This window comes from Microchirus variegatus (assembly GCF_963457635.1).
Source record: "Microchirus variegatus genome assembly, chromosome: 23".
Lineage (NCBI taxonomy): Eukaryota > Metazoa > Chordata > Actinopteri > Pleuronectiformes > Soleidae > Microchirus > Microchirus variegatus.
Window position 1 is genome coordinate 11,651,653 of NC_139824.1, and position 27,775 is coordinate 11,679,427.

General features: G+C 40.4%; 3 protein-coding genes across 4 annotated transcripts; all 3 read right to left on the reverse strand.

Annotated features, from left to right (window-relative positions):
- Positions 1-12,620: 12,620 nt before the first annotated feature.
- Positions 12,621-15,533, reverse strand: pla2g12a (phospholipase A2, group XIIA). The gene is made up of 4 exons (XM_083909185.1): positions 15,248-15,533; positions 14,170-14,246; positions 13,534-13,699; positions 12,621-13,181 (listed from the first exon to the last, which is right to left on the reverse strand). Exons 1-4 carry the CDS (start codon positions 15,465-15,467, stop codon positions 13,063-13,065), a joined length of 582 nt encoding a protein of 193 aa, XP_083765311.1. The 5' UTR covers positions 15,468-15,533; the 3' UTR covers positions 12,621-13,062.
- Positions 15,534-15,917: 384 nt separating this feature from the next.
- On the reverse strand, positions 15,918-21,421 carry dnajb14 (DnaJ heat shock protein family (Hsp40) member B14). Of its 2 annotated transcripts, XM_083909410.1 has the most exons (8): positions 21,260-21,421; positions 19,153-19,324; positions 18,334-18,479; positions 17,877-18,065; positions 17,706-17,782; positions 17,488-17,597; positions 16,963-17,135; positions 15,918-16,847 (listed from the first exon to the last, which is right to left on the reverse strand). In XM_083909410.1, exons 1-8 carry the CDS (start codon positions 21,390-21,392, stop codon positions 16,723-16,725), a joined length of 1,125 nt encoding a protein of 374 aa, XP_083765536.1. In that variant the 5' UTR covers positions 21,393-21,421; the 3' UTR covers positions 15,918-16,722. The 2 variants fall into 2 exon arrangements, with proteins under 2 accessions (XP_083765536.1, XP_083765535.1); XM_083909409.1 differs by lacking the exon at positions 19,153-19,324 and having other exon boundaries at positions 21,260-21,402.
- A 1,509-nt stretch (positions 21,422-22,930) lies between these two features.
- On the reverse strand, positions 22,931-27,510 carry LOC310944061 (tetratricopeptide repeat protein 39B-like; the record flags this gene model as incomplete). The annotated part of the gene is made up of 16 exons (XM_083909768.1): positions 22,931-23,045; positions 23,178-23,294; positions 23,617-23,734; positions 23,816-23,927; positions 24,651-24,771; positions 24,866-24,957; positions 25,034-25,195; positions 25,291-25,350; positions 25,452-25,519; positions 25,968-26,076; positions 26,157-26,222; positions 26,308-26,410; positions 26,510-26,639; positions 26,749-26,825; positions 26,967-27,098; positions 27,416-27,510. 16 exons carry the CDS (start codon positions 27,508-27,510, stop codon positions 22,931-22,933), a joined length of 1,677 nt encoding a protein of 558 aa, XP_083765894.1.
- Between the last annotated feature and the right edge of the window lie 265 nt (positions 27,511-27,775).

Sequence of the window (27,775 nt, forward strand, 5' to 3'; positions counted from 1 at the left end):
ATCAGTTTATCTACTAATAGTTTTACATCTCATTTAAGTGTTAACTTTCACTTTCACCATCAAATCACCAACAGAACTATTTTATAGTCCAATTTAAAATATTATATCCAGCAGGTTGAAGATAATCTGTATAAATAGCTTACAAATATATCTATATGTTCTTACATTTAAATACATTCCGATGAAAATGGATCTAAGTTTTAATTATGTTAGTTATTTGTCCTTCTGAGCTGCTGATTTCCAGAAAAACAAACAATATATTTTATAATATTAATTATACATTTTTGGGAATGTTATTGCTCTGCCGTATTCTTGACGATGGACAAAATCATACATATTAAACATAAAGACTTAAAAAGTATTACAGATTGAGAAACTGAAACCTCTGTTTTCAGTCCATCACAGGTCAAAGTTCCATTATACTATGTTGACAAAATATAAATCATTAACTGCACAGGATATTATACAGTAAGGTAACCAAAGATAATCACACATTCATTTGTCTAAGGTGGGCACATTTTAAAGGCAGCCAATAAACTCTGTTGACACCCTAGCCCTGAGAAAATCTCGAGAATAAAAATAAATCGTTTATTGCCCATGTCCTTCTCTTAGCGTAATGCTTTTAAAACAAGTATTTTCCAGTGTTTTCTCTTTGGTGATGTCACAGCTGTGATGTTAAGTGCAGATTGGTCATTTAAATTTAAAGTTACAATGCACTTCCTGTTTTGGGTGGCTGACCCCCTGTGTGCAGGTCATAGTTTTTACAGATGTGTTCAGAGCGGGCCATTGGTCTCACATATCAAGTTTCGAACCAATCGGTCAATGTAAGGGCGAGTTACAGGGCACTTCCTGTTTCGGGCGACCTACTTCCTGTGTGCAGGTCATAGTTTTTTACAGATGTGTTCAGGGTGGGCCCTTGGTCTCACATATCAAGTTTCGAACCATCCGGTCAATGTACGGGCGAGTTACAGGGCACTTCCTGTTTCGGGCGACCTACTTCCTGTGTGCAGGTCATAGTTTTTTACAGATGTGTTCAGGGCGGGCCATTGGTCTCACATATCAAGTTTCGAACCGATCGGTCAATGTACGGGCGAGTTACAGGGCACTTCCTGTTTCGGGCGACCTAGGTCATAGTTTTTTACAGATGTGTTCAGGGCGGGCCGTTTGTCTCACATATCAAGTTTCGAACCAATCGGTCAATGTACGGGCGAGTTACAGGGCACTTCCTGTTTCGGGTGACCTACTTCCTGTGTGCAGGTCATAGTTTTTTACAGATGTGTTCAGGGCGGGCCCTTGGTCTCATATATCAAGTTTAGAACCAAACGGTCAATGTATGGGTGAGTTACAGGGCATTTCCTGTTTAGCCGTGAAATGGGTGGTGTAATTCAAAATGGCCGACATCGCGTTTGGGTCAAGTTCACATTCATAGACTTGTTCAGATTCAGTCCCATTTATAGCGCACTTCATCAAATCATCAAAATCTGACAAAATTCTTCTTCTTCTGGGGTTCAAATGAGAATTTTTGACATGACTTTCAATCTGATTGGATGAAACCACTCAGAAATTACTTATGTTTGTGTATTAAACATAAAGACTTAAAAAGTATTAGAGATTGAGAAACTGAAACTTCTGTTTTCAGTCCATCACAGGTCAAAGTTCCATTATACTATGTTGACAAAATATAAATCATTAACTGCACAGGATATTATACAGTAAGGTAACCAAAGACAATCACACATTAATTTGTCTAAGGTGGGCACATTTTAAAGGCAGCCAATAAACTCTGTTGACACTCTAGCCCTGAGAAAATCTCGAGAATAAAAATAAATCGTTTATTGCCCATGTCCTTCTCTTACCTTAATGCTTTTAAAACAAGTATTTTCCAGTAATTTCTCTTTGGTGATGTCACAGCTGTGATGTTAAGTGCAGATTGGTCATTTAAATTAAAGTTACAATGCACTTCCTGTTTTGGGTGGCTGACTTCCTGTGTGCAGGTCATAGTATTTTACAGATGTGTTCAGAGCGGGCCATTGGTCTCACATATCAAGTTTCGAACCAATCGGTCAATGTACGGGCGAGTTACAGGGCACTTCCTGTTTCGGGCTACCTACTTCCTGTGTGCAGGTCATAGTTTTTTACAGATGTGTTCAGGGCGGGCCATTGGTCTCACATATCAAGTTTTGAACCGATCGTTCAATGTACCTGCGAGTTACAGGGCACTTCCTGTTTCGGGCGACCTACTTCCTGTGTGCAGGTCATAGTTTTTTACAGATGTGTTCAGGGCGGGCCCTTGGTCTCATATATCAAGTTCAGAACCAAACGGTCAATGTATGGGTGAGTTACAGGGCATTTCCTCTTTAGCCGTGAAATGGTTGGCGTAATTCAAAATGGCCGACATCGCGTTTGGGTCAAGTTCACATTCATAGACTTGTTCAGTTCAGTCCCATTTATAGCGCACTTCATCAAATCATCAATATCTGACAAAATTCTTCTTCTTCTGGGGTTCAAATGAGAAGTTTTGACATGCTGATTGGATGAAACCACTCAGAAACTACTTATGTTTGTGTGTTTGTGAATGTTTGCGTGAGACAGTGCAGCTTGTCGATTGATTCTCAAATTCCCCCCATAAGAAACATGCAGGTTCCCAAGCAGAGAGCCATCGCAGCTTTTCCCCAGCCTTTAATGTCTGCAGGTTGATTGCTGAATTGGAGGCACCTGTGGAACCAGCAGAATGGGTGGACCCACAAAGCACACACAGGAAAAAGCATGTCTCACACACTTCAAGACTAGGAATTACTTAACTACCATAACAACAAAACAACACTGATGTAGATTATTGTTTTACCGCTGACTTTTCCTACCAGTGTAGATGAAAAAGTATAACGCACATTGTGGTTTATTAAAACAAACAAAAGAAAATAACATCAAAATAGTGCAACACAGCAAAATGTCCTTACATTTAAATACATTCCGATGAAAATGGATTTAAGTTTTAATTATGTAATTTATTTGTCCTTCTGAGCTGCTGATTTCCAGAACAAAATAATAAAATATTTTAAAATATAAATTATACATTTTTGGGAATGTTATTGCTCTGCCGTATTCTTGACGATGGACAAAATCATACATATTAAACAAACAGACTTAAAAAGTATTCCAGGATCTCAGCCAGCACCACGGCACGTTCCTCTTTTTCTCTTGCCTAGACAAAAATGTAGATAAGTAGATAAGTCGAAATGGGTTGTTAACCATAGCAGATAAAGAAGATTATTAAGCAAATACATGTAAAACATGTTTATTATTTCTAACTAGTAGTTGCACATAGCTGTGTTGTGCTGTGTGTTGTTTGAGGCAAAGCTGGTACCGGTATCGGTGGCTCTGCTGGGGAGTTGTCGCTAATGGTGGTAGCTGAACCCTCCCCGCTTATGGAATGGGATTCTTGAACAAAGAAGTATACACATACACTGTAGTTTACACACACAACATTATCTGGCAATGTGTAAAAACAAGATGTTACACGGTAGTAGAACAAATCTATTTCATGAGGTGTACAAATTCGGTTTTACAAACCCAGTCCTGCCTCAATCACTGCATTTATTTGTATTGTATTGTATTGATTTATTTTTTGGCATTATCAGTTGTGACTGGGATATTATCTTCCATTCCTCCACTGCCTGTGTCAGTACCTGCGCAAGATGAGTGCCTGTGTGACTCTCATAGAGGGGGCGTGTCTGCAGCACCGGACTTCTGTTGTGAGCGCAAGAGACGGTGCTCGGGATAGTTCATCCACAACTTTTTTCTTCTCCTGCTCATAAAGATCGCTGAAGTGGGTGGCTCAAGAACTTTCAACATTTGTTCAAAGCCCTCGTTTTGCACAACTGAACATGGCCTCATGTCTGCACCTATAAACACACTGATAGCGTTTGTGATAGCTTTAGCCCGGTCGGATTTAGCAGCAAGGGGCTGCTTAAATGCTGCTGTGATAAGAGGTTGTTGAGCAGCTTTCGTTTTCACTCATGTCAGTGAAACACCGGAGTGATGTCGCTTCAAATATGGCTTTCTGGTGCCACAGTGCCTACACACCGTCGCGGTTTTCCCCCAAAACAGGGGATTTAACGGATCACGGATCAATGATGATCCGTTGCACCACTACAAGCAATGTAACTAACTACAAGCAATGCTTGTATTTAAATCCCCTATCTAGTTAGTTAGATATTGCTAACTAGCTAGATAGTTACGCTGCCTCAAGTATACAGACACAGGTAACCGACTAGCTAGCTTGCTGGCTAAATGTGTCTCACTGTGTCTGCACACACACAGCAAAATAAGTTTCAAAATAGTGCAACACGACAACATAAAGTGCTAACAGTACATTAAACTACTTACATGTTGTGGAGGGTCCGGTTCTTGGATAAGAGGGAGGAAATGGGTCATGTGTTTCTGCTCTCAGTGATCTCAGCCAGCACCGCGGCACGTTCCTGCTGTGTGCAGGTTCTTTTTCTCTTGCCTCGATAACAATGGAGATAAGTAGATAAGTAGAAATTGGTTGTTAACCAAAGCAGATTAAAAAGAGTATTAAGGAAAAACATGTTTATTATTTCTCACCAGTGGTTGCACGTAGCTGTGTTGTGTTGTGTGTTGTTTGAGGCAACGCTGGTACCGGTGATGAAGCAGCAGATGGTTCTGGTGGGGAGTTGTCGCTGATAGCGGTAGCTGAACCCTCCTCACTTATGGAATGGAATTCTTGAACAAAGAAGTATACACATACACTGTACTTACACGCACAACATTATCTGGCAACGCGTAACACGGTAGTAGAACAAATCTAATTCATGAGATGTACAAATTAGTTTTTAACAAGCTTGTAGTTAGTGGATATTGCTAAGTAGCTAGCTAGTTACATTGTCTCAAGTATACAGACAGTTTTTTTTTTCATAAATCAATCCGCGGATCATGCGTGTGCCGAACCGAAATAATTGATCCGAACGGATCACGGATCAATGATGATCCGTTGCACCACTACAAGCAATGTAACTAACTAAGTAGATATTGCTAACAAACTAAATAGTTACGCTGCCTCAAGTATACAGACACAGGTAACCGACTAGCTAGCTTGCTGGCTAAATGTGTCTCAGTGTGTCTGCACACACACGGCAAAATAAGTTTCAAAATAGTGCAAAACGACAACATAAAGTGCGAACTGTACATTAAACTACTGACATGTCGTGGAGGGTCCAGTCCTAGGACAAGAGGGAGGAAATGGGTCACGTGTTTCTGCTCTCAGTGATCTCAGCCAGCACCGCGGCACGTTCCTGCTGTGTGCAGGTTCTTTTTCTCTTGCCTAGATAACAATGGAGATAAGTAGATAAGTAGAAATGGGTTGTTAACCAAAGCAGATTAAGGAAATACATGTAAAACATGTTCATTGTTTCTCACCAGTGGTTGCACGTAGCTGTGTTGTGTTGTGTGTTGTTTGAGGCAAAGCTGGTAGCAGCAGCTGGTTCTGGTGGGGAGTTGTCGCTGATAGCGGTAGCTGAACACACAGAAGTAGAACCAATCTAATTCATGAGATGTACAAATTCGTTTTTTACATGCTTGTAGTTAGTGGATATTGCTAACTAGCTAGCTAGTTACGTTGTCTCAAGTATACAGACACAGGTAACCGACTAGCTAGCTTGCTGGCTAAATGTGTCTCAGTGTGTCTGCACACACACAGCAAAATAAGTTTCAAAATAGTACAATATGACAACATAAAGTGCTAACTGTATATTAAACTACTTCCATGTCGTGGATGGTCCAGTCTTAGGCAGGAGAGAGGAAATGGGTCATGTGTTTCTGCCACCATTTGCCTGAACGAGTATCCTCCGCCTGGATCTCAGCCAGCACTGCGGCGCGGCGTTCCTGCTGCATGCAGGTTCTATTTCTCTTGCCTAGAGAACAATAGAGACAAGTAGATAAGTAGAAATGGGTTGTTAACCAAAGCAAATTAAAAAGAATATGAAGGAAATACATGTAAAACATGTTTATTATTTCTCAAAGCCGGTATTGTAGATGAAGCGGCCAACGGCTCTGGTGGGGAGTCGTCGCTAATGGCGGTGGCTAAACCCTCCTTGCTTATGGAATGGGATTCTTGAACAAAGAAGTGTTCACATACACTGTACTTACACGCACGGCACTGCAAGGCAACGCATGAAAACAGCATGTTACAGGGTAGTAGAACAAGTCTATGAAATGTGCAGATTCCTTTTTTACATGCTTAAGTTGAGCATGTAGTTAGGGGATATTGCTGACTAGCTAGCTAGTTATGTTGTCTCATGTATAAAGCCATAACATTCACGAAGGTTTAACAGCAGAACTATCCTTCCTGTGTGTGTTTGTGTATAATCTATGAAAAATTTAAATTGTACGGTTTTAATAGCATTAAAGTAAGCCTTTAACATGTACAGTACTTTAGCCAAGGGCCTTGCTTTGTGATGGCTGCCATCTTGTGCTGACATGTTTCTACAGGACAGCGTTATAAGCGGTTCACTTCGAGAATCCATCCATCCATCCATTATCTACCGCTTTATCCTCCACTGGAGGGTCGCAGGGGGTGCTGTGCCTATCTCATGTTTTTCACAAAAACAGAAAGTAGCTCGTTTACCGTAACGACACTTATATGTGCACGGTTCTTCCCCGGTGAAAATATCCTCCGCAGCCGTGAAATATAGGTCCATCCGGCGGATCGTTTTAGGGATGGCCTTTAGGGTGTCCATCCAACCACATGAACCCACAGCGCATCCACAGACGGAGAGGAGAAAAAGAATAGCTGTTACGTTCTTCATCTTTCTTTTTGCTAGATGAAAGCCTTGATTTACTCAACTGACGTCTCGTTTTAACCGCTGTTTATTTCCAGCCCTGGTTTGACGTGGTCACGTCACACAACTAATCAACAAACAACTGATGATGTAAAGTCCTCTGCGGTGAGATACAGGTCCATCTTGTGGATCCCCTTACGGATGGATTTTTGGGTCTTCATCCAGTTTGGGATGTCGCCCCAACCGGACAAACCTAGATAACAATGGAGATAAGTAGATAAGTAGAAATGGGTTGTTAACCAAAGCAGATTAAGGAAATACATGTAAAACATGTTTATTATTTCTCACCAGTGGTTGCACGTAGCTGTGTTGTGTTGTGTTGTGTGTTGTTTGAGGCAAAGCTGGTAGCAGCAGATGGTTCTGGTGGGGAGTTGTCGCTGATAGCGGTAGCTGAACACACAGAAGTAGAACAAATCTAATTCATGAGATGTACAAATTCGTTTTTTACATGCTTGTAGTTAGTGGATATTGCTAAGTAGCTAGCTAGTTACGTTGTCTCAAGTATACAGACACAGGTAACCGACTAGCTAGCTTGCTGGCTAAATGTGTCTCAGTGTGTCTGCACACACACAGCAAAATAAGTTTCAAAATAGTACAATATGACAACATAAAATGCTAACTGTACATTAAACTACTTCCATGTCGTGGATGGTCCAGTCTTAGGCAGGAGAGAGGAAATGGGTCATGTGTTTCTGCTACCATTTGCCTGAACGAGTATCCTCCGCCTGGATCTCAGCCAGCACCGCGGCGCGGTGTTCCTGCTGCATGCAGGTTCTATTTCTCTTGCCTAGAGAACAATAGAGACAAGTAGATAAGTAGAAATGGGTTGTTAACCAAAGCAAATTAAAAAGAATATGAAGGAAATACATGTAAAACATGTTTATTATTTCTCAAAGCTGGTACCGGTGATGAAGCGGCCAACGGCTCTGGTGGGGAGTCGTCGCTAATGACAGAAAGACACTCCGCAGCCGTGAAATATAGGTCCATCCGGCGGATCGTTTTAGGGATGGCCTTTAGGGTGTCCATCCAACCACATGAACCCACAGCGCATCCACAGACGGAGAGGAGAAAAAGAATAGCTGTTACGTTCTTCATCTTTCTTTTTGCTAGATGACAGCCTTGAGTTACTCAACTGACATCTCGTTCTAACCGCTGTTTATTTCCGGCCCGGGTTTGACGTGGTAACATGACAACTAATCAACAAACAACTGATGATGTAAAGTCCGCTGCGGTGAGATACAGGTCCATCCTGTGGATCCCCTTACGGATGGCTTTTTGGGTCTTCATCCAGTTGGGGATGTCGCCCCAATTGGACAAACCTACAAAACATCCACAGACGGAAAGTAAAAATAGAATACCCGTGAAGTGGTGCTTCATGTTTCTTCCCGGTCTAATAATGCACCTACTATTATCACTTTCATTGTTGACTGAAAGTGCAATCAATTCCTTTTAAAGTATGACACCATGTTGTCTGTCAAGCCACACTCCACTGTTTCTCCATCCACTTCATTGTCTGAAAAGAATAGGCATGCACACAGACACCCACACACAGAGAGAAAATGTCATTTTTCAAAACAAAAGTACTATTAAGAAAGTAAATGGCACACAACTTGTACAAAAATCAAGGTTATGTTACCATGCACATTTTTTTAAACAAACTTTATTAAACAAAAAGTCTAGTCTGTACAGACTTAGACTGAGGATTCGAAGTGATGACGTCATAAAGGGGATAACGTAAAATAGATGATAAAACTCAAAAAATTGGTTAAATCTTATGACTTTAAGCAACGTACATTGTTTTAGAAAATTAGTTGAGTGACAACATTACAATAAAAAGGATTTTAAAATGAATTAAAACTGTGTTGAAGTTAATAGTTAGCTAGCTTGCTAATTGTTTTTTTTATCTAGCAAGTAAGCCATTCGGTTCAACTAAATTTTAAAAAAAAAAAACTAAGTAGAGGTCTATAAAGGTCTATATAATGTCAAATGGCTGACTTTAGCTGACATTAGCTAGCAACCCCTCGGGCTAATATTTATTTATTTTAGCTAATGCTAGCTAGAAAATGTTGCCATTCAGTTCGGTTGAAGCTCATTCAATTTCGACAAAAAGGTTGTATAGAACATATAACACACTTCATCAGCTTAAATCAACGTTACAACAGAACTTTGGTCACAAACTGACCTTTTTCTTATTGTACCTCTATTTGTTGGAAAAATGGTACAGATATGGACCCTTTCTCACTTTAGAATTTATATGTACCCTATCAATCTAGAAAAAGTACATATGTGTACCTTATGGATCAAATATGACCCTTTCGGGGGTACATCACCAGCAGTTGTACCTTCCTTGTTTTGCCATATTGCAGCATTCAGTTATGGTAAATGCAATTGAGGATTAAGACAGCTAAACATTTAATCCAGACAAGTTATCTTTAGACAATTTAATCACAAAGATCATCACAATAACAATATGTATTTTACAACAAACAAAAAATATATTTAACATGGATTCCAAGCATTTTTTTAATGTATTTAATGTATTGTGTAATGTAAACAAATCCTTACATTTAAATAAATAAATGGATCTTAGTTTTAACTATGTACAAACAAAATATTATATAATTAAAATAAACGTTTTTGCGAATGGACTTAAAAGTATTGCTCCTATTCATTTTCACAGGCGCAGGCCTTTCTCTGGTGGTTCAGGTATGTGTCACATACCACATTTTTCAAACATCCTCGTTTTATTTGGGATAATTCCACTATTTGAATTTGCACACAGAAATGAAATGATTCCACAAAAAAACAAAAACTAGCAGGGTCAAAATGATTACCCCCCCCCCCCCTTAAGAATCCCTCAGAAAATCTGGAGAAAGCTCTGCTTGTTTTTTTTGTGTGTCTTTTCCAGTCTTGTTTGTGTGGCGATGTCACAGCTCTTCATTCCCACACGCGCAGGCCTTTCTCTGGCTGTCCAGGTACGGCTGACATCCAAGGCAGGTAACAGCATCAGACAGCAGATTCACCGCTGACTCACAAACTGACAAACGACAAGAGGAGACACTTTGTTCAAAATGATGCACCTGCTAATATCACTTTCATTGTTGACTCAAAGTGCTATTCATTCCTTATATAAATGTAGATTTCAATACATTTTTAAATCTAAACCAGGATGAGAATAACAGAGATTCTCAAATCCCCCTATAAGTAATTTGCTTTTTTTTGACATGGCAAACAACATATATATAGATCACGTGTCAAACTCAAGGCCCGGGGGCCAGATGTGGCCCGCCACGTCATTTTAAGTGGCCCGCGAGTGATTAATTGGTCTTAAAAAAATCTGTGTTAAAATAGGTTTATGCTGCTTTAAGGCATGCGTTGACCATAAACTACATTTCCCACAATGCATGGTGATGAGTGATGGCACCGCCACTAGATAGCAGTGTATATTTGTATATGCGTCATAATGCGATAAGTGAAATTTAATAAGTAATAAATACAGAAAGTTATTTAGCAATATGTTACGTAGTAGTAACCTTTATTTTACATTATATTTGGTTACATTTAGTTACTCTGTGTGACAGTTACATCTGGCCCTTTGAGGGTAACCATTATGCTGATGTGGCCCTCTAGTGAAAATGAGTTTGACACCCCTGACATAGATAAATGTTACATTTTTAATAGAAATGTCTAAGATTATATTACCACATAAAAAAGTAAGTAAAAGTAAACCACTGACACATCACAGATTGCTTTAAAAAGGATGTAAAGCAAAAATCCCCTCCAAAAAGTACTAATAACCAATAATAATAATAATAATAGTAAACAGAACATGTAGATGCAGTCTAAATCCTCTAAACCCTCCCACCTCAGCCTCTCACCTTCAACACTCTCGTCCAATCCCAGAGTTATTTTCATATTCGTGCAGATGGTTTTGAGACAGTCCTGGAACTGCTCATCACAGTCTTGCTTCTCTTGGCCACAGGTGTCGTAGCAGCGATCGTGCTGGTTACAGCATTTGGTCACAGACAGGATGCCTACGTCAAACTAGAAACAACAGTTCGATTAGTCTCCAGTGTTTACAAAAGCATTTTATCTGAGTCATGTTTGGGCTGTTCGTTTCTTCTTTTTGAGAGAACAATATTTGTTATAAAGTTGGAGAATTGTGTAATATCTTTATCTGGCATCATCCCTTCCCTACTGTGGACATCAAGAATCACATGACAAAGCACTGTCAGTGACAGTAAAAGACACACTGGAAACTCACAGCAACCCCACAAACTGTCACACTACCTGAAATCCAAACAGCGGGAAGCCACATCCTTTGGGTGGTGAATACTCGTATTCAGGACAAGACATCGGGTTGGAACCTGTGAGCAGGAAGGAAGATTTGTTTAGGCGTTGTTTAGTCTTCAGGTCATGGAAGATGATGAAACTAGACTTTGATGATGGTAGTCTTAGTTTGAGTGTGTGAAGTTTGTGTTGAGCGATTTTATTAAAGCTCACATAGAGTGGTCCTGTTGGACATATACGTTAGTTATGGAGGTCTACTTACATTCATTACCTTGTTTTTATGGTCAAAAACCTTCTAGTTGCTGTAAACGAGCCGATAGAAATCTCTCCTTACTGACGCTCTCCTCAGCCGTGCTGTTTCAGACTGAAATCTCACCCCCAGAAGACAGATTGTGTTGTGATTGGCCAGCCAGCGTAGAGCCTTTCCAACTCTCTTGTGATTGGCCAATACCCGGAAGTGACATATTCAGCACACTCACTTTCAGAAGCGCAGCTCCCCGCTCTGGAACGGTGGATGCACTGCTACTCATTATCAAAACATTGTTTTAACAGTGTTTAAAAATAGCTTTGTCACTCCCCGCCGCAGTCCCTTTTATGACTATGACCCGGAGTCAGACCCAGAGTCAGAAGACACTGTCGCTCGTGAAACACCTCCACAATGGACGTTATTCTTCTTCTGTGGTTCAATGAACGCAACCCGGATGTGCCCGGACTAGTGCAGGAGGATCTGCTGTTCAGGAGAACCGCTGTTTACGTAACCAGAAGGGAGATCTCGCTGAGCCCGAGATTACAATAAAACACAGCGTTCTCAGCAATGGCTGAACTGTTTGTTTCGAACCTTAGGGCTTCGTAAACAAGGTAATGACGCAGATACACACTTAAAAAACAGCATTAATTGGGACTTCTGGTCGAGGTCCGCTTTAATAGTTTTTCCACAAAAGGCATAAAATAGCTCGCTTACCATCACTGCACCTGTAATGACACGGTCTGTCATCGCCACCGAAGAATACCTTGAGGACGCTTTTCATAAGTTCCCTAATCTCTTGAGTCTTCTCCACCGACGCAGACTCACCCATCACACACCCGCAACAGTACAAAGCCAACAGAAACACGCAGGTGACGCTGTGGTGCTGCATCGTCCTCTACAAGTCGACTGGTTTGACTTCAGTTGATTTATTCTCCTAATGGCAGTTTGGGGACTATGATACTGAGGATATAAGTCAAAGCACTCTACACCAAAGCACCACAGAGATTAAAGCCACAGAATAAAGACAACAGCCGATTCTCTTACCTTTGATATTTCTGCGTCAAAGTTGATATTAGAGCAGAAATCTTAGTTGAGTTTGTCCCCACAGTGGATTATGTGACATTTCACTTTATGGGGAAATGAAGACAAAAATACAGATGCAGATACTGTACAAACATACATTCTTTATTTGACTATTTATACAGTTTAACTATGCAGTTGGTTATTCCTCTGTAATTTATTTAGCGCTCACGCAGGATAAAGCAGTAGAAAATGGATGGATGGATGTAGATAACAGATTAATTGACATGGACATGAAAGTTATTTGTACGTCTGAGCTGCTGATTTCCAGAAAAACAAAGAAAACATTTTCTATTATCTACGATACATTTTTGGAGACTTTTTTCTTATTTTTTTTTAGTTCTATTATACTGTGTTGACAAAATATAAATAATTAACTGCACAGGAAATATATTAATTAAACAGTAAGGTAACCTAACACAATAACAGTGCACATTTTAAAGGCAGCCAAGAAACTCTGTTGATACTCTATCCCTGAGAAAATCTGGAGAATAAAAATAAATAAAAATAATTGTTTATTGCCGGTGTCCTTCTCTTAGTGTAATGCTTTTAAAACAAGTCTTTTCCAGCCGTTCCTGTGTGGCGATGTCACAGCTCCTTCTTCACTTCATACTGACACACGCAGGACCCTCTCTGGCTGTCCAGGTACGGCTTACATCCAAGGTGCATGACGGCATCGAACAGCAGATTCACCGCTGACTCACAAGCTGACAAACGACAAGAGGAGACGGTTTGTTCAAAATAATGCACCTGCTAATAACACTTTTATTGTTGACTGAAAGTGCAATTAATTCCTTCAGAGAATGCATTTTAGTATCTAAACCACGATGAGAATAACAGATTCTCAAATCCCCCCATAAGAAAACTGTTAACATGTGGCTCTCTCTTGCCCCCTGCTGGATCTATATTGTGTTGCAACTGCTTGTACTTGCACTTGATAAACATTACAAGCACACATGAATTCATATCTTGCCTTATTTCCTTTGAAATACATTCGTAGATGTAGATGCCATGTACTAAGGAGTTTATAGCTAATTTAGCAAGTAATCAGCTTCTCACCCTGGACACTCTGGGCCAATCCCAGAGTTCTTTGCACATTCCTGCAGATGGTGTCGAGACAGTCCTGGAACTGCTCGTCGCAGTCGTGCTTCTCTCGGCCACAGGTGTCGTAGCAGCGATCGTGCTGGTTACAGCATTTGGTCATAGACGGGATGCCTACGTCAAACTAGGAACAACAGCTTGATTAGTCTCCAGTGTTTACAATCATTGCATTGTGGACATCTAAGGCCAAAAAGAACTGTCTGCAGAAACAAGAGCAAGAGCGTATGGAGGGCTGAGACAGATCTGATAGGTTGATGTTTCAAAGCATTCACACTTTCAGTGCTGAAGACCTTTGCTCAGTACGACATGTTCTGAGTGGAAATTGCAGGCGAGAGGTGTATGACTGTTTTGTGGGTGGAGTTTAACTGGAACATATACAAACGGAATTGAGTTGACATATGTTACGATATTAAGGAGCATGCACTGCACCAGACATGCTGGTCAAAATCACTGGATCAGATATCGGATGGAAAAAAAATCCAAAAATCTTATATATCGCATGCTTCACTATGCACAAAATCAGTAAGAGCAATTTCATGAAGAATCACATGACACTCGAAAACCACGGCCACCATCAAAAAACGGTCACACTACCTGAAATCCAAACAGCGGGGAGCCACATCCATTCGGTGGTGGATGCTTGTATCCAGGACGAGGCACCGGCTTGTAACCTGTGGGCAAAGGTGAAGATATTTGTTGGAGTTGATGTTCTTAAACTGACGTTATCTTGTTGTCAGAGATAACCATATCAAGTACAGACACATTTAATAACTTACTGTGTGCCTGGTAACCTATACATTGTAGCTTCAAATTGATAAATAAACTAAGTTTATCTCTGATTGAATGAGCCATAGTGCTACCTACAAAAGCAACTGTGCGTGATATCTAACAGAGACCTATTATCTGGGCTGATTTTGTCATTTTTTTAATTAACAGCATCAGTTGATTGTTCAATGACACGTTTCATACATTCAATACTAAGTTCAAATGTAAAGCACTGCGGTACACAAAACGCAGATTGTGAAACCATAATGGAAATGAGTCGTGATGAGGCTCACGATCGACTCAGGAATAATGTTCATATAACAAACTGAACTCACCAACAACAGTACAGCCAAAATATTTGCATTAAAAAACATTTTGCAGACTGCAAATCATGTTTATGTTTTGAAATCATGTTTTGGCATGTGGCGCCACCTACCGCCGTCTACCAATCACTGCAGTCAGTAGAGTCTCAGCTGCCGAGCAACCACGGGTTGCCAGTTACATCAGAAAACGAAACCTAAAAGACCTGGGTGTTTTGAATTTGAATGTAGTAACCGTTTTTGGCCACATTCTTACATATGGCACCTTTAAATATTGGGATGTTTGAAATTGTATGGTTTTCATTGCATTGAAATAACACTTTAACATGTCATTTAGGCAAGGGCCTTGCTTTGTGATGGCTGCCATGTTTCTACGGGAACTCGAATGGACAAACCAGCCAGAGAGTGCATTTTGTGTTTTGAAATGGAGATCACTAAGCAAACGACGAACAACAACATCCTTTCTGGAATGTGAAGGCCACCGTAGTTCTCAGACGCATTCTTACACACACTTTGCCATTTACCCGTTATATTTATCAAGCGGTTCATTTATATTGTTCACAAAAGACAGAAAGTAGCTCGTTTACCGTCACTACACCTGTAATGACACAGTCCGTCATCGCCACCGAACAAGTCCAGCGCTGCGTTCAGATACGTGTCAATCCTGTGGATCCCGTTACGGATAGTTTTCAGCGTCGCCCTCCAGTCTGGAGTCTCGGGCTCCTGTACCCACGCAGACACACGCATAAAACACCCACAACAGTACAAAGCCAACAGAAACACGCAGGTGACGCTGTGGTGGTGCATAGTCCTCAACAAGTCGACTGGTTTGACTTTAGTTTAGTATTCCCTCAAACTCTTAACTCAAACTTGTTTTCATCTGACGCCTTGCTCGTATTTGTAGCTTCACCCCGCTGTGGTTTATTTCCGGGTTCCGCGGTCATGTGACAACTCATAAGCCAATAGGGGTTGATATCAAAAGTTGCGTCAGGAAAAACGTAAAGTCAATGGTTTTATTTAACAATTACAATAAAATATTAATTTAGATATGTACACAAACTATGTTTCTATCATAAATTAATATCTTAATAGCTTTGTGATTTAGCTGTTGTATTCTATTCAGCTTACAGAGATGACTACTTAAAAAAAACTGGGGGTAAAAAGTATATTATTATATTCAAAACAATCATCATTGGCATACACTTTCTGTATTCAATTAAAGTAACTATACCTGTTAGCAATGTCTATGGTAATAGATTTACTTTATTTTAATGGTTAGGTTTGAGCATTATGGAGAAAACAAACAACCTTTTCTTCTATAGTTACATAAATAACTGCATCATTTTTCATACATTCCAAAATGAAAATATACAACCATTTAAAAAATAACAGTTCCAGTGTCTTTCCATGTCAAGTACCAAACACCTTCACATGTCTTTAACATAAAAATGTCCTTGAGTAGCAAAGTCACAGATGTCTCTTCATTATCCACTGATTCTCATCCGCACCGAGTCCAGTTGTAAGTAAAAAGATGCATTCAATGTTCTTTATTTTCTTCTTTTGTTTCGTTGTTCTTCAAAAATGGTTAGGCTGGAGGACACAGCCACCAGGTGAGCCCACGAAGTCTCCCATTCTTGAGTTTACTGCATGTCGAGCAGATTATGCCAAAAGCCACGGGCACATTTTCTTACACAGAATGGCTCACAGGTTGTCACAACTCAACACACTTGCCTTTACACAATCAAGTGTCCTTGTCCATCTTGTATCCAAGAAAACACATAAAAAGGTGAGCAAATGTGAGATGATGTCTGAGGCTTTGTACAGTGTCGTAGACTGGTTCATTAAGTTGCAACAAGTTCAATTCCTGGGGTCTGGCTTGAGTGATGAAGAAGCAAAGTTGATGGAGGATATGAGGAGAGGGACTTTTTTTTTTTTTAATTTCCAACAACAGCGCTAAATTATTTCATTACTTTTTTTGCTCCTAGTCTAAAGACTCTTCCATAATAAAAAAAAAAACATTAATCATAGATCATCTATTCATTTATATCTATATGAGCTAAACTCATCCGCCTCTGAATAGGTTATTTAATCTGTCCAGCTCCTTGCAGTTTTCCATGGTCATGAGCTCAGCCTTCTTGCGCATTCGGTCATCCCTGTATACCTTAGCAGCATACAGCAGGTCTGTTTCTAGATGAAACAATAAGAAATAGAAAAACAATGTGAGTAATAAAAACAAAGGAGTCCTGGAGCGAAATACATACAAATTCACTCGGCTAGTTCAAAGTTGTATTGAAGCACTCACTTGTCTGTCGCTCCTTCCAACAGCTATTTCTGACATTGGCTACGTAGTCCTCCTCCACATTTTTCTCAATCTGATGTAGGGCTGAGCCTCTAAACTCCGATTTGAAATCTTTAGTGACGTAATAATCGACGTGCAGGTTTTCTGTCTGCCGTTTTAAAGTCTGACCCGTTGACCTAGAAGAGATTGAGATGGGGTAGAAGGTTTGAAACTACACATAGCACACACTTGGTGCAATAGACTTTTTTTCACAGCAGATATTTCTGGACATGATTAAGTAGGACAAACACATGTTTTACCGATAACATTAAAAAAGGTCCCACAAACAAAAATCCAGTCTCGTATTAGTCCAGACAAGCTTGCAATAGCAGGCTCGACATCAACAGATGTAACCGTGTAATGACGTGTTATAATCAATTTGTAAGCAAAATAAATGTGGCATATACATAGGACAAAGGCTTGTCTGTGTACTGTGGCAGGTGGCAGTAATATACACTATTGTGTAATAGTATGCACGCTTGTACTTACGGTCTAGAGTAGAGACTGTAAGGTGGGGGGGATACCAACAATTGGCTCAGTACTGACACTAAAATCAGGAGCACGATGGGCATTAGCTGGATAAACATTGAGAAACCACCCTAGAGACAAACACAGAGCAATAAGAATTAAGGTTCAACAACAGAGTTTAAATATTTTTCACTCACACACACAGTATGTATTTGTAAAAACATATAACGTTTACATACATCTGCTCTTTCCTCGGTTCTCTCTTGTCGATAATCTGCATGATGGCTGTAACTGGTTCTGCCGTTCTGTGCACTTGCTGTAGATTGAAATATTCACGTCAAATCCTCAAAAGCAAAAACAATGTGGAGCATAAAGCAAGTAAGTCTATGTTCATCACAGAGCTCACTTACAGGAGGGGAAGCCACCACCGAAGAACATGTTGAAGAGGTCCTCAGGAGTGATGTCGGCCTCGAAGCCCCTGTGGAAATCAAAGCCTCCATGGTGAGAGTGACCCAGGTTGCTTGGCTCCTCCCCTCCCGTCAGGTCATACTGCCGCCTTTTGTCTGGGTTGCTTAGCACTGCGTATGCATTGCCGATCTCTGGAGGAGGAGATTGGTATGATGTTTGGGTAAACCATTGTTTATGTAAGTACCTGTTTTTTTTATTTAATCCCTCTCGACTTACTTTAATTACACCAAATGATAGAGACTTCAAAACACACTAAACAAGCTGGGAAAATTTACAGAGTGCAACAAATTGAGGACTCCTTTTCAAACCCATGCCTTTCCCAAGCATGTAAAGAAAACAGTGGACTGGAACATAATTGTTCATAATCAGGGCCAAAAGATAAAAGAAAAGCCATCTTACTCTTAAAGGCCTCTGTTGCTCCAGGGGCATGATTTTTGTCTGGATGGAATTTGAGTGCTAGTTTCCTGTAGGCTTTCTTGAGTTCATCTTCACCAGCTTCTTTATTGACACCGAGCACTTCATAGTAGTCCTTACACCGTTTTATTCTGAAAGAGATGGATTGAAAGTGTAAAAAGGGACATATTTGAGAGACAGATGATGTAAAGTATTCATATACATAGTGTTTTTCACTCTTACAATGCATGCTGTTAGTTTGCTGATATCATGAGCAACTGCATTCAAACTAACATCATATACTTACAGCTAATTATATGCATTATCACTAATGACTGAAGTTGGACTGCTGATGCAAACACAGGGGACAAGCCAGCCTTATTCTTTTAAAAGACATGATGCAACGTTAATGCATCAACCTTCAGTGCAACTCCGCTAAAGGTTCCTCAAGGGGTTTGGTTTAAAACACCAGGGAAAGAACAACAAACTAAGATTAACTGCAATAGACCTGTAGGAGAGTGTAACCATCAGCATCATGTTTACCTCAGACACAAACACAATCTGCCATCAGTAATTTTCTAATAATCTGACTGGAGGATGTGGGTAGTTTGCGCCAACACGTTCTAATTTTAGACTGAAATTAGAGCATGTAGTGGTTACCTGGTATCTCGTTCTCCGCTCATGGGCAACACACAGCACTGAAGATATTCCCATAACAATAGTGACGAACACTGCAGTGATTATTAAGTATTACCCTAATCAAGCTTGATCACGTGTAAAAGGAAACGGAGCATGTAGTGAAAAGTGAACACTCAAAGTCCTTACTTGTGAACACCTTCGACCTGGTCTTTCGTGAACCCTTTCGAAGAATCGCCTCCGGACGCTTGTCTTTCTCTCTCCGCCTGGGCTCTGGAGCTTTCTGAGCTTTCTGCTGGTTTTCTTCGATATGCACCGTTACCTGCTGCGCTTCCGTTCTTCGTTAATGCGTCCAACAGTGCTGACAGAGAGAGGAGGAAGATGCCATATGTCAAAGATTATTAACCATCATTTTAGTGTCTCACACTTACAGAAAGTAAATTGTTGTGTACCCCATCATGGCCTCAATGCATAGACTCCAACTAGTATTATCAGGTTGCTCAGTGACAAAAAGTCTATTATATAAAATCCAATTTTTTGGGGGGTTAACAGAGTCCGTTGATAACCATCTTTTTGACAGTTTGATATACATTGTATTAAAGCACTTATTATTATGGGTAGGTTGTACACGTGTGGCTGTTGTAATCTTAACTAATTTGAGGAATACCTATGTGCTGTCATCTCTGCAACATCAGTGGTTTGTATGCACAGCCTTGTTAGCCATAGCCCTTCCTATCCACACAATACATTGGGCTGTTTAAATGCAAATATAAACCCTCTGAATGCTGGTTGAAACCTTGTTTGCATTCAAATCGTGAAATTTGCTATGGAAGGTTTCCCACCTGACGGGAATAATCTGGGCATATCTCAGTAGTAGCCATATTGTAGGCTCCATTCAGACTCAGTATTAACATCCCTCCTCAGTGATTCGACAGCACTAAGTACAACTGTTCACACCTGGCACTAATAATATACATCCTGGATGTGTCTCCTCTAACCACCTGATCAGGGCTTCCCCTGAACTATAATCCAATACACACTGGCAAATATGACTGTTTGCAAGAGCAAAATTAAATGGTTTTAAGAGTCTGACTGTACAAATGTGCCTGCTGTCGAGCACCGATGAGTGTAATAAGAAGTGAGAAAACATCAGCAGAGGAGGTGGTCTCTAATACATGCTGCATTGCTTTCATTCATCTCTGGCATGTGGCCACATGCATCCTCAAACCACCACCGTATGTGGTTTCTGTGTTTAGAGCTGAGGATGCAGACGTGCAGTCTGAGTGCAATCAAGAATCTCTCTACGCTGGGTGTATTTTTTTTTGGACTACTCTGAGAAAAACCTTCCACAACAGCAGATTCAAACACTCACTGGCTCATGGTAGCAGTGTGTCTGTCTTAAGCTGGGGGCCCACAGTATACAACTTTTACAGTCGTTCCCAATTTCCTCTGCATTATTTAACCCATCCTTATTACATAGTACGGTACAGGAGTAGTGGGAGCAATGGGGGGGGGACACAATACCGTTCCAGGATTTAAACCAGCAACCTTCCGCAGTCATTCACAAAACTGTAAACTCAGGGCACTTGCGAGTCCCACCTTCACTACTACACACGTACTTATTGTTGTCCCACAGACAACTGTGTCCCGGATTAATCCATACTTTGAGGCTCTCCCCAGATCAGTCATTCAATTAAAGGATTGACACTCGTCTCTGCTGATGCCTGAACGACATAACTTTCTCGGGCTACGTTCAGCCTCCACGTCTGTCCTGCGGTCTCACGGTACAACCAACAAACACACGACCTAACGCAGGTCAACGTACGTGATCGGAAATACAACTCCCGGATAGGTCAAGTCGTCCACTGACCGTGGGCTCACATTTAATGCTAAAACATAATCAGTAGTGTAAACATTGTAATGTTAGCTGCTGGTATTATTGCTTCACTTTTAGCCATTCCCATCGCCACGGTCACTTAGCATTACCTGAAAGAACCAGAGAGCGTAGCGCTAGCTAGGGTTAGCCAAAACAGCAGGCCTTCCACTGATGAGCTAACTCAAACTGAGCGAACTTACTTGATTACCCGTTTGTTTTTACCACAGGCCATTCGTAAACTATACATTATTAACTTCCTGGTGAACAAACACAAACGTCAACAAATGAGCCGACGCGGGCTCGGTCCATTACTCGTGTTAGCAAATGCTAGCTACATGCTAACAGCCAGTGATTTACAGAACACAGGGAGCTGAGATGGGTGACAAGTGTCCGACCAATGACAACCTCTTACGGACATACCTTTGGCTCTGTCCGTCGGGAACAGCTTTTCTGCTTTTATTAGAAACTTCTCCGCCTTCTCCTTGTCGCCAGCCTCGAAGGCTTTCGTCGCTATATTGATGCATTTTTCTGCTTCGTCTCTGTTCCCTTCCATCTTCTTTCCTCTTCCTCCCCGGCGGAGTCAGCTGACCAGCTCAACTACACCACGTGGTCACCATCACTGACAGCAGTGGGACGCAGAGGTTTTTTTTAATGCTATAATGGTTAAAGGATAGTGTAACTCGTTTTTACACATAATATTGTATTCAGGGATAGTTGCATGTTGCTCAGCTTTGCAGACGCATTTTAATCAGGATTCAGTAAACAGGACTGTCATCCAAGAAATTATGTTTAGCTTCGATGCTCGTCCTTATTTTTTATTTTTTTTAGTTTGCAGGACATCTCTTAACAATACCGAGATTTCTCTATTCTCTATTTTACACCCTTGTCATCCTTTGATCTGTGCGTGGTAACTCTGTTGGGGGTTCATTTTAACCTAGTTTCAATTTGTGCACGGATTAAAGGCAACGGCGTAATAATTCATAAATTCTATAATCCATTTTCTAGATTAATGTGGACTACATAACGGAATGTGATTGTTGGAGGCCACCTAGTGGGCACACGACGCAACTGCAGCTTCTGTCGGGATTGGGATAGGATTTTGACTGCAGTGCACAGTTGTGCACATATCTTGTATAAAGGTAATTTAGACAGTACAAATAATGTGAATAAGAATAATGTGTATATGTATAGGTTAAGGTACGATATGAGCTGGTTATATTTAAGGTTAGAATGTACAATAGTCTACTAAAAGCACGATGACCGGGAGAGGAGATGCCATTTATGGTTAAAAGTGCATTAGAAAGGAATAGTTAAAATAGTTGATTTAATATCGGCAGTGAGAGAGGCTGAGAAGGAAATGATCAATCTTGCCTGGCACAATTCACCGACTTCCTCTATGTCATGGCAAATTGAGAAAATAAAAATACAATCAAATATGACACAGGTTAATAACACGAGTCTCGTGAAAACTGCTCATCCACAACACTTCAGTCAATGCTGTACTTCCATTGTCTCCAGAAACAAACCAAGAAAGCAAATCAGATTATATATATATATATATATATATATATATATATATATATATATATATATATATATATATATATATATATATATATATATATATATATATATATATATATATATATATATATATATATATATATATATATATATATATATATATATATATATATATATATATATTTTATTATTAGTCCAAATTACACAAAATAACTAATTAGTTTCATTATTTATTCTGTAAATCGCCTCTTAACAAAGCAGATTGAAGGTAGCAGCCATTTAACCTTCAGAAAATATTCAGGTAGAGGTCAAATTACAAACTGTTAGCTGTGAAACATGGCTAAAATATACAGGGACAGTTCAACATGTAATTTCATACCAGTTTTGTACATTTCGAACATCCGTTTTGTTCAAAGCAGCATTCTTGGCTGCTGTAATGCAAACAAAGAGCATTGCTGAAAGCAGTCGGCACATCTGGAGGATTTCAAGTGTTGCCATGGAGCTGAAGCCAGCATCAGAAACGTTACATCGGCTCTTTTTCTTTCTCAGTTTCATGTGCTGTGGTCTTCAAGCTGGTGTACGCGAAGGGGCCAGTTTGGCTGAAAACGAGCCCATTGTGTTCAGGGTTGCATGAATGCGGAAATGTAACCTAGACTCCATGTTGTAGTCTTTGTAGTTCATCCTGCAAATGAGATCATCGATGAGTGCCGTGGACACAGTTAACTGTTATTTTACACTGATCGGTTGCATGGCAGCAAATACATTCCCCCTATTTAGGATAGGTTTTCAACAATAACCTGGAACCGACACTTACTTGGCTTTCTCAATCACTGCAATGGCTTCCTGGATATCACCTTTCTGCTTGTAGAGCAGACCCAGCTCGTACGTGGTAAATGGCACCAGATAGTTTTCGTGTTTAATGTCGTTTTCACTGGCATAAATAAAAAGACATTTAATTCAGTGGGTTTATTCAGCAAGTGCACATTAATGCAGACGATTTAGAACAGGGGTCTAAAACTCAAATGACCTGCGGGCCAATGAGTGTCCAGTCTGGTCATGAGGAAAAAAAATAACTGTGGGGGAAATGAGCTTAAAATTATATCACAATAACGCAATAATGATATTTAAAGTGTTTGTTATAATATGGAACGATATACAGTTCATACATTTTTTAAAAAAAAAAAAAGGGAAGGAAATGACTTTCCCTACCAGCAGATGGCAGTATTCAGTCATTGAAAAGGTTTGGACCTCACCTGGCAAGAACATGGTTGAAACACTGCTCCGCCTCATCCAGACGGCTCAAATGTCTGAGACACAAGCCCTTCAGCAGCTGGACAATGCACTGGTCATCCAGGTGATACTCGGACGGATCTACACGACAAATAAAAAAACACATATTTATTAGTTATGCTTCTACAACACGGTTCACAGTTCTGCTTCTGTTCCGCTCACTTAGATCCAGTCTGAGCTGCTCCTCTGCTTTTTCCAAGGTCTTCAAGATGTTTTCGGTCAGTTCAGGCCTCTTCCCAAGTATTGTAAAGCCATTCCACACATACATCATTTCCTGTGACAAATAGATTCACACGTTGTTTAATACGTCTCCCCCCAATTTTACGTCATATAAGAGTACAGAGGTGGAAAGTAACGAAATACATTTACTCAAGTTACTGTATTGATACTTTTTTTGTGTATTTTGTATTTCCATCCATTATCTACCGCTTTATCCTCCACCAGAGGGTCGCGGGGGGTGCTGTGCTCAGCTGTGATCTCAGCTGACATTGGGCGATAGGCGGGGTACACCCTGGACAGTATATTTTGTATTTTTTTAAAGTACAATTTAAAATCAGGATTTTGCATTTTAATTGAGTACGTATTGACTCAAGTATTGTACTTAGTTACTTTATAAATCCTATCCGTTACTGAGTAAAAATAAAAATTCAGCACAATGACGACCTACAGGGGGAAAATATACACCAGAACCAGACGAATGGTGATGGGATTCGTTGTGCGCGCCAAATCCTGTGTCGCGCCGGGCGTGTGAGCTCCAAAATAGTTTTGGATTTCTGAACTCTTGTCATATTTCTACTACCCTCACACCCCATGCAAAGTAACTAAGTAACTTTTACTTAAAGTACATTTCAAATGAACTACTTTTTACTTCTACTCGAGTACATTTTCGGATGACTACTTTTACGGGAGTAATATTCATCAAAGTATTTGTACTTTTACTTGAGTACCATATTTGAGTACTTTTCCCACCTCTGTAAGAGTATGTGCATGTTCATACCAGTGCAGGGACGGCTAAATTCACAGGGTCGGACGAAAAGTAACGCTTGGCTTTCTTCGCGGCAAACTTCTCGGTTGGAATTGATTTTCCAGCAATCCGCATTCTGGCACCATCCACTTGCCTACAACAAATCACAAATTACACGTTTTTCACCCTTGCAGCAATAACAAAAGATTAGCGATAAGGTTTTGTCCTCTCCCCCTCCCCTGACACACCTGAATAATTCCACCACATTTTCTCCCAGTTTAGTGACTTCTTCCTCTGGGAGCATGCTCAAGATGGCAGCTTTCTGGAAAATATAAACAGCCTGGAACAAAAGGAGCACATGTTATGATGGATATACATTTAACAACATTTAAAGGTTAAATGGTCACATCATATACCTGGGACCACTTGCTCTCCTTGCAGAGGAGGTCAGCGTAACGATAAGCCTCGCTCCAGTTTTGTTCAAAGGAGTAGGCCCACATGAGCTCCCAGTAACAGAGGTGGTGAATCTGATGCCACTCCTCCTGCGCTCCAATACATGCCAGGAACTTCTCCTGTGCCTGCAGAGGAACACACACACACACACACACTCTGTAAATGCGAGTCCTCTTCTACAACTTCAGCTGATCTTTAGTCGTTTGTTACCAGAACTCACAAATGTGAAGTTTCCCTTCAGCAAAGCAATTCTTGCCACGTAGAAAAGCATGAGAGCTCCCTGTGGACAATAAAGTATTATTATTATTATTATTATTTTTAAATTATGCATTTTCACTGAGCAAGGCAGCAAAAATCAGAGTTGAAGAATAAACTGCTCACATTAGGAAACCTTTCAGTGTAGGGTTGAAGCAAAGTTTCAGCCTCAGTGAGGTCTCCCTCACCAGTACCTAAGGGAAGAAATCATTTTTATTTTAACACCATTAAAATAGAAAAAAATGACTATTTTAAAAGGTGCCATATGTTAGAATGTGGCCAAAAACAGTTACTACATTCAAATTTAAAATACCGAGGTCTTTTAGGTTTCTTTTTCTGACTTCTAACTGGCAACCCGTGGTTGCTCGGCAGCTGAGACTCTACTGACTGCAATGATTGGTAGACGGCGCTAGGTGGCGCCACATGCCAAAACATGATTTCAAAACATAAACATGATTTGCAGTCTGCAAAAAACAGTTTTTAATGCAAATATTTTGTCTGTACTGTTGTTGTTGGTGAGTTCAGTTTGTTATATGAACATTATTCCTGAGTCTCTGTGACATATTAGGAGGATTTTATGGCCAGTTGCTTTAGATTTATTACATAATGCACCTTTAAATGAGAGAAAATGAATACACAAACCGAGTATTACTGTGATGTACAGATGGAACATCAGCAGAGTCAGGGTGCTCAGGATGGAGCGCAGGCTGTCGCTCGCTGCTCCCTCTCTCAGCTGCGACAGTCCCAACTCCTGGAAGGAAATAGGAAGACGTCATTTAATTTGACATCAAAATACTTAAATGTATTCGGACAAGAGTGGGATTACCATACCCTGTCTCCAGAGAAGCCTAAAAACTCCATCAGTCTGAGGACTTTCGATGGAAGAAGAGACAACATCTAATAACAAAAAAGACAAAAAATGAGGCACATTGGAAATCAGCATATAGTCCAGACAATAGTCTTGTTAGTTTTTATTCCTTACTAGATTAAATGTTCCTATGCCCATGTTGACACCGCCCTTAAAATGAGCGTACGTTTTCAGTTTTTCCACGTCTTTTGTTACGTTGACTGCAGCCAGGCAATCCCTGTTTGGAAAAGAGACAACAACTTGAATTTACTTAAACATGTATAAATAAAATAACGTGGATTTTTTTTCTGATCATTTCCCCCTCCGAGCTTCTTACTTGTAAATCTGATAACTGTTCCTTATTCTCATCCCTCCTTTGATGAAGCCGATGATGCTCTCGTCCAGAAAAGTGAGCGCCGCCTTCTGGAGCAGAACCTCAGCATAGCACAGCTCTGCATGCAGTTCTTCTGTTAAAAGACAATCAGTGTCACGGGTTACACGGACATTTTAAAAATGAAGAAATTATCCGTTCAGAATTACATCCCAGTATGTACACGTTGTATCGCGTAATCTCACCCTCTGTCAGATTATCTGCCGGTTGTCTGAACCACAGGCTGGTCAGGGTCTCCACGATTCCCGTTTTCCTCCGAAATCTTCCAAAATGAGGAGCACAAAAAGTGTCACAACATTACAAACCTTTTGAGAAGTAGCAGAATGAATGAAATTGACTGATCCGAATCTGATGTATAACACAAAATAATGTGGTTCAAGATTGCTAAACCATTTCTCCGTACGTCTGGCATATCTCCAGGGATTCGCCCAGTGAGGTCATGGCAGCGTCCATGTCGCTGGGTTCAAAGGTCATGCCTGCCTGCATTACCAAGATACTGCTGTAGCCCATCGCGTGGTACATGCTCTGACTCTTTCTGGTGGAGATGAATACATGAATGTTATTATTTTTCCCCACAAAGTGCAGAGTCAAGTTTCCAAGAAGAAAATAATGAGAAAAGCTGTGACCAGGGCTGCAACGCCAATCAATCGCTAATCAATAATTTGATTATTTTGATAATCGTTTTGAGGTAAAACAAGTTATCTGATTTTTCAGCTACTTAAAATGTGAATTTTGGTTTGAGGACATGATTTCCAGGTTTGGTAAAACACCAATCAACCAAACAAGTATTATTTTCATAATTGTTTGTTGCAGCTCTAGCTGTGTCATAAAAGCGTGAGAAACAAAACTTACCGGGGTCTTAAAGCGGCCAACGCATCAGCAAATCTGTTGCTCAGGAACAGCTCGAGGGCAGATGAGCATTCCTTCACCGCAGTCTCCAGATCCATTTTAGGTGATCTGAAGGACAAAGACATGCTGATGTGTCACAGCAGCTCATGAATGACTTTTTTTTAACTTTATTGTCATCAGACCGTGTACGAGAGAAGGACATGGACTCAAAATATTGCACAGAGATTGAGATTCGAGTGTTGAGAGGAGTCGCGAGTGACCGTCGGTGCATCAGTGATGACGGCTTTGCTTTAACATGAAAGAGCTCAGGATCATCAAAGCCAAGAAGCTCGGACTGTGGGAAAACTTCAGCCACAGAAATCA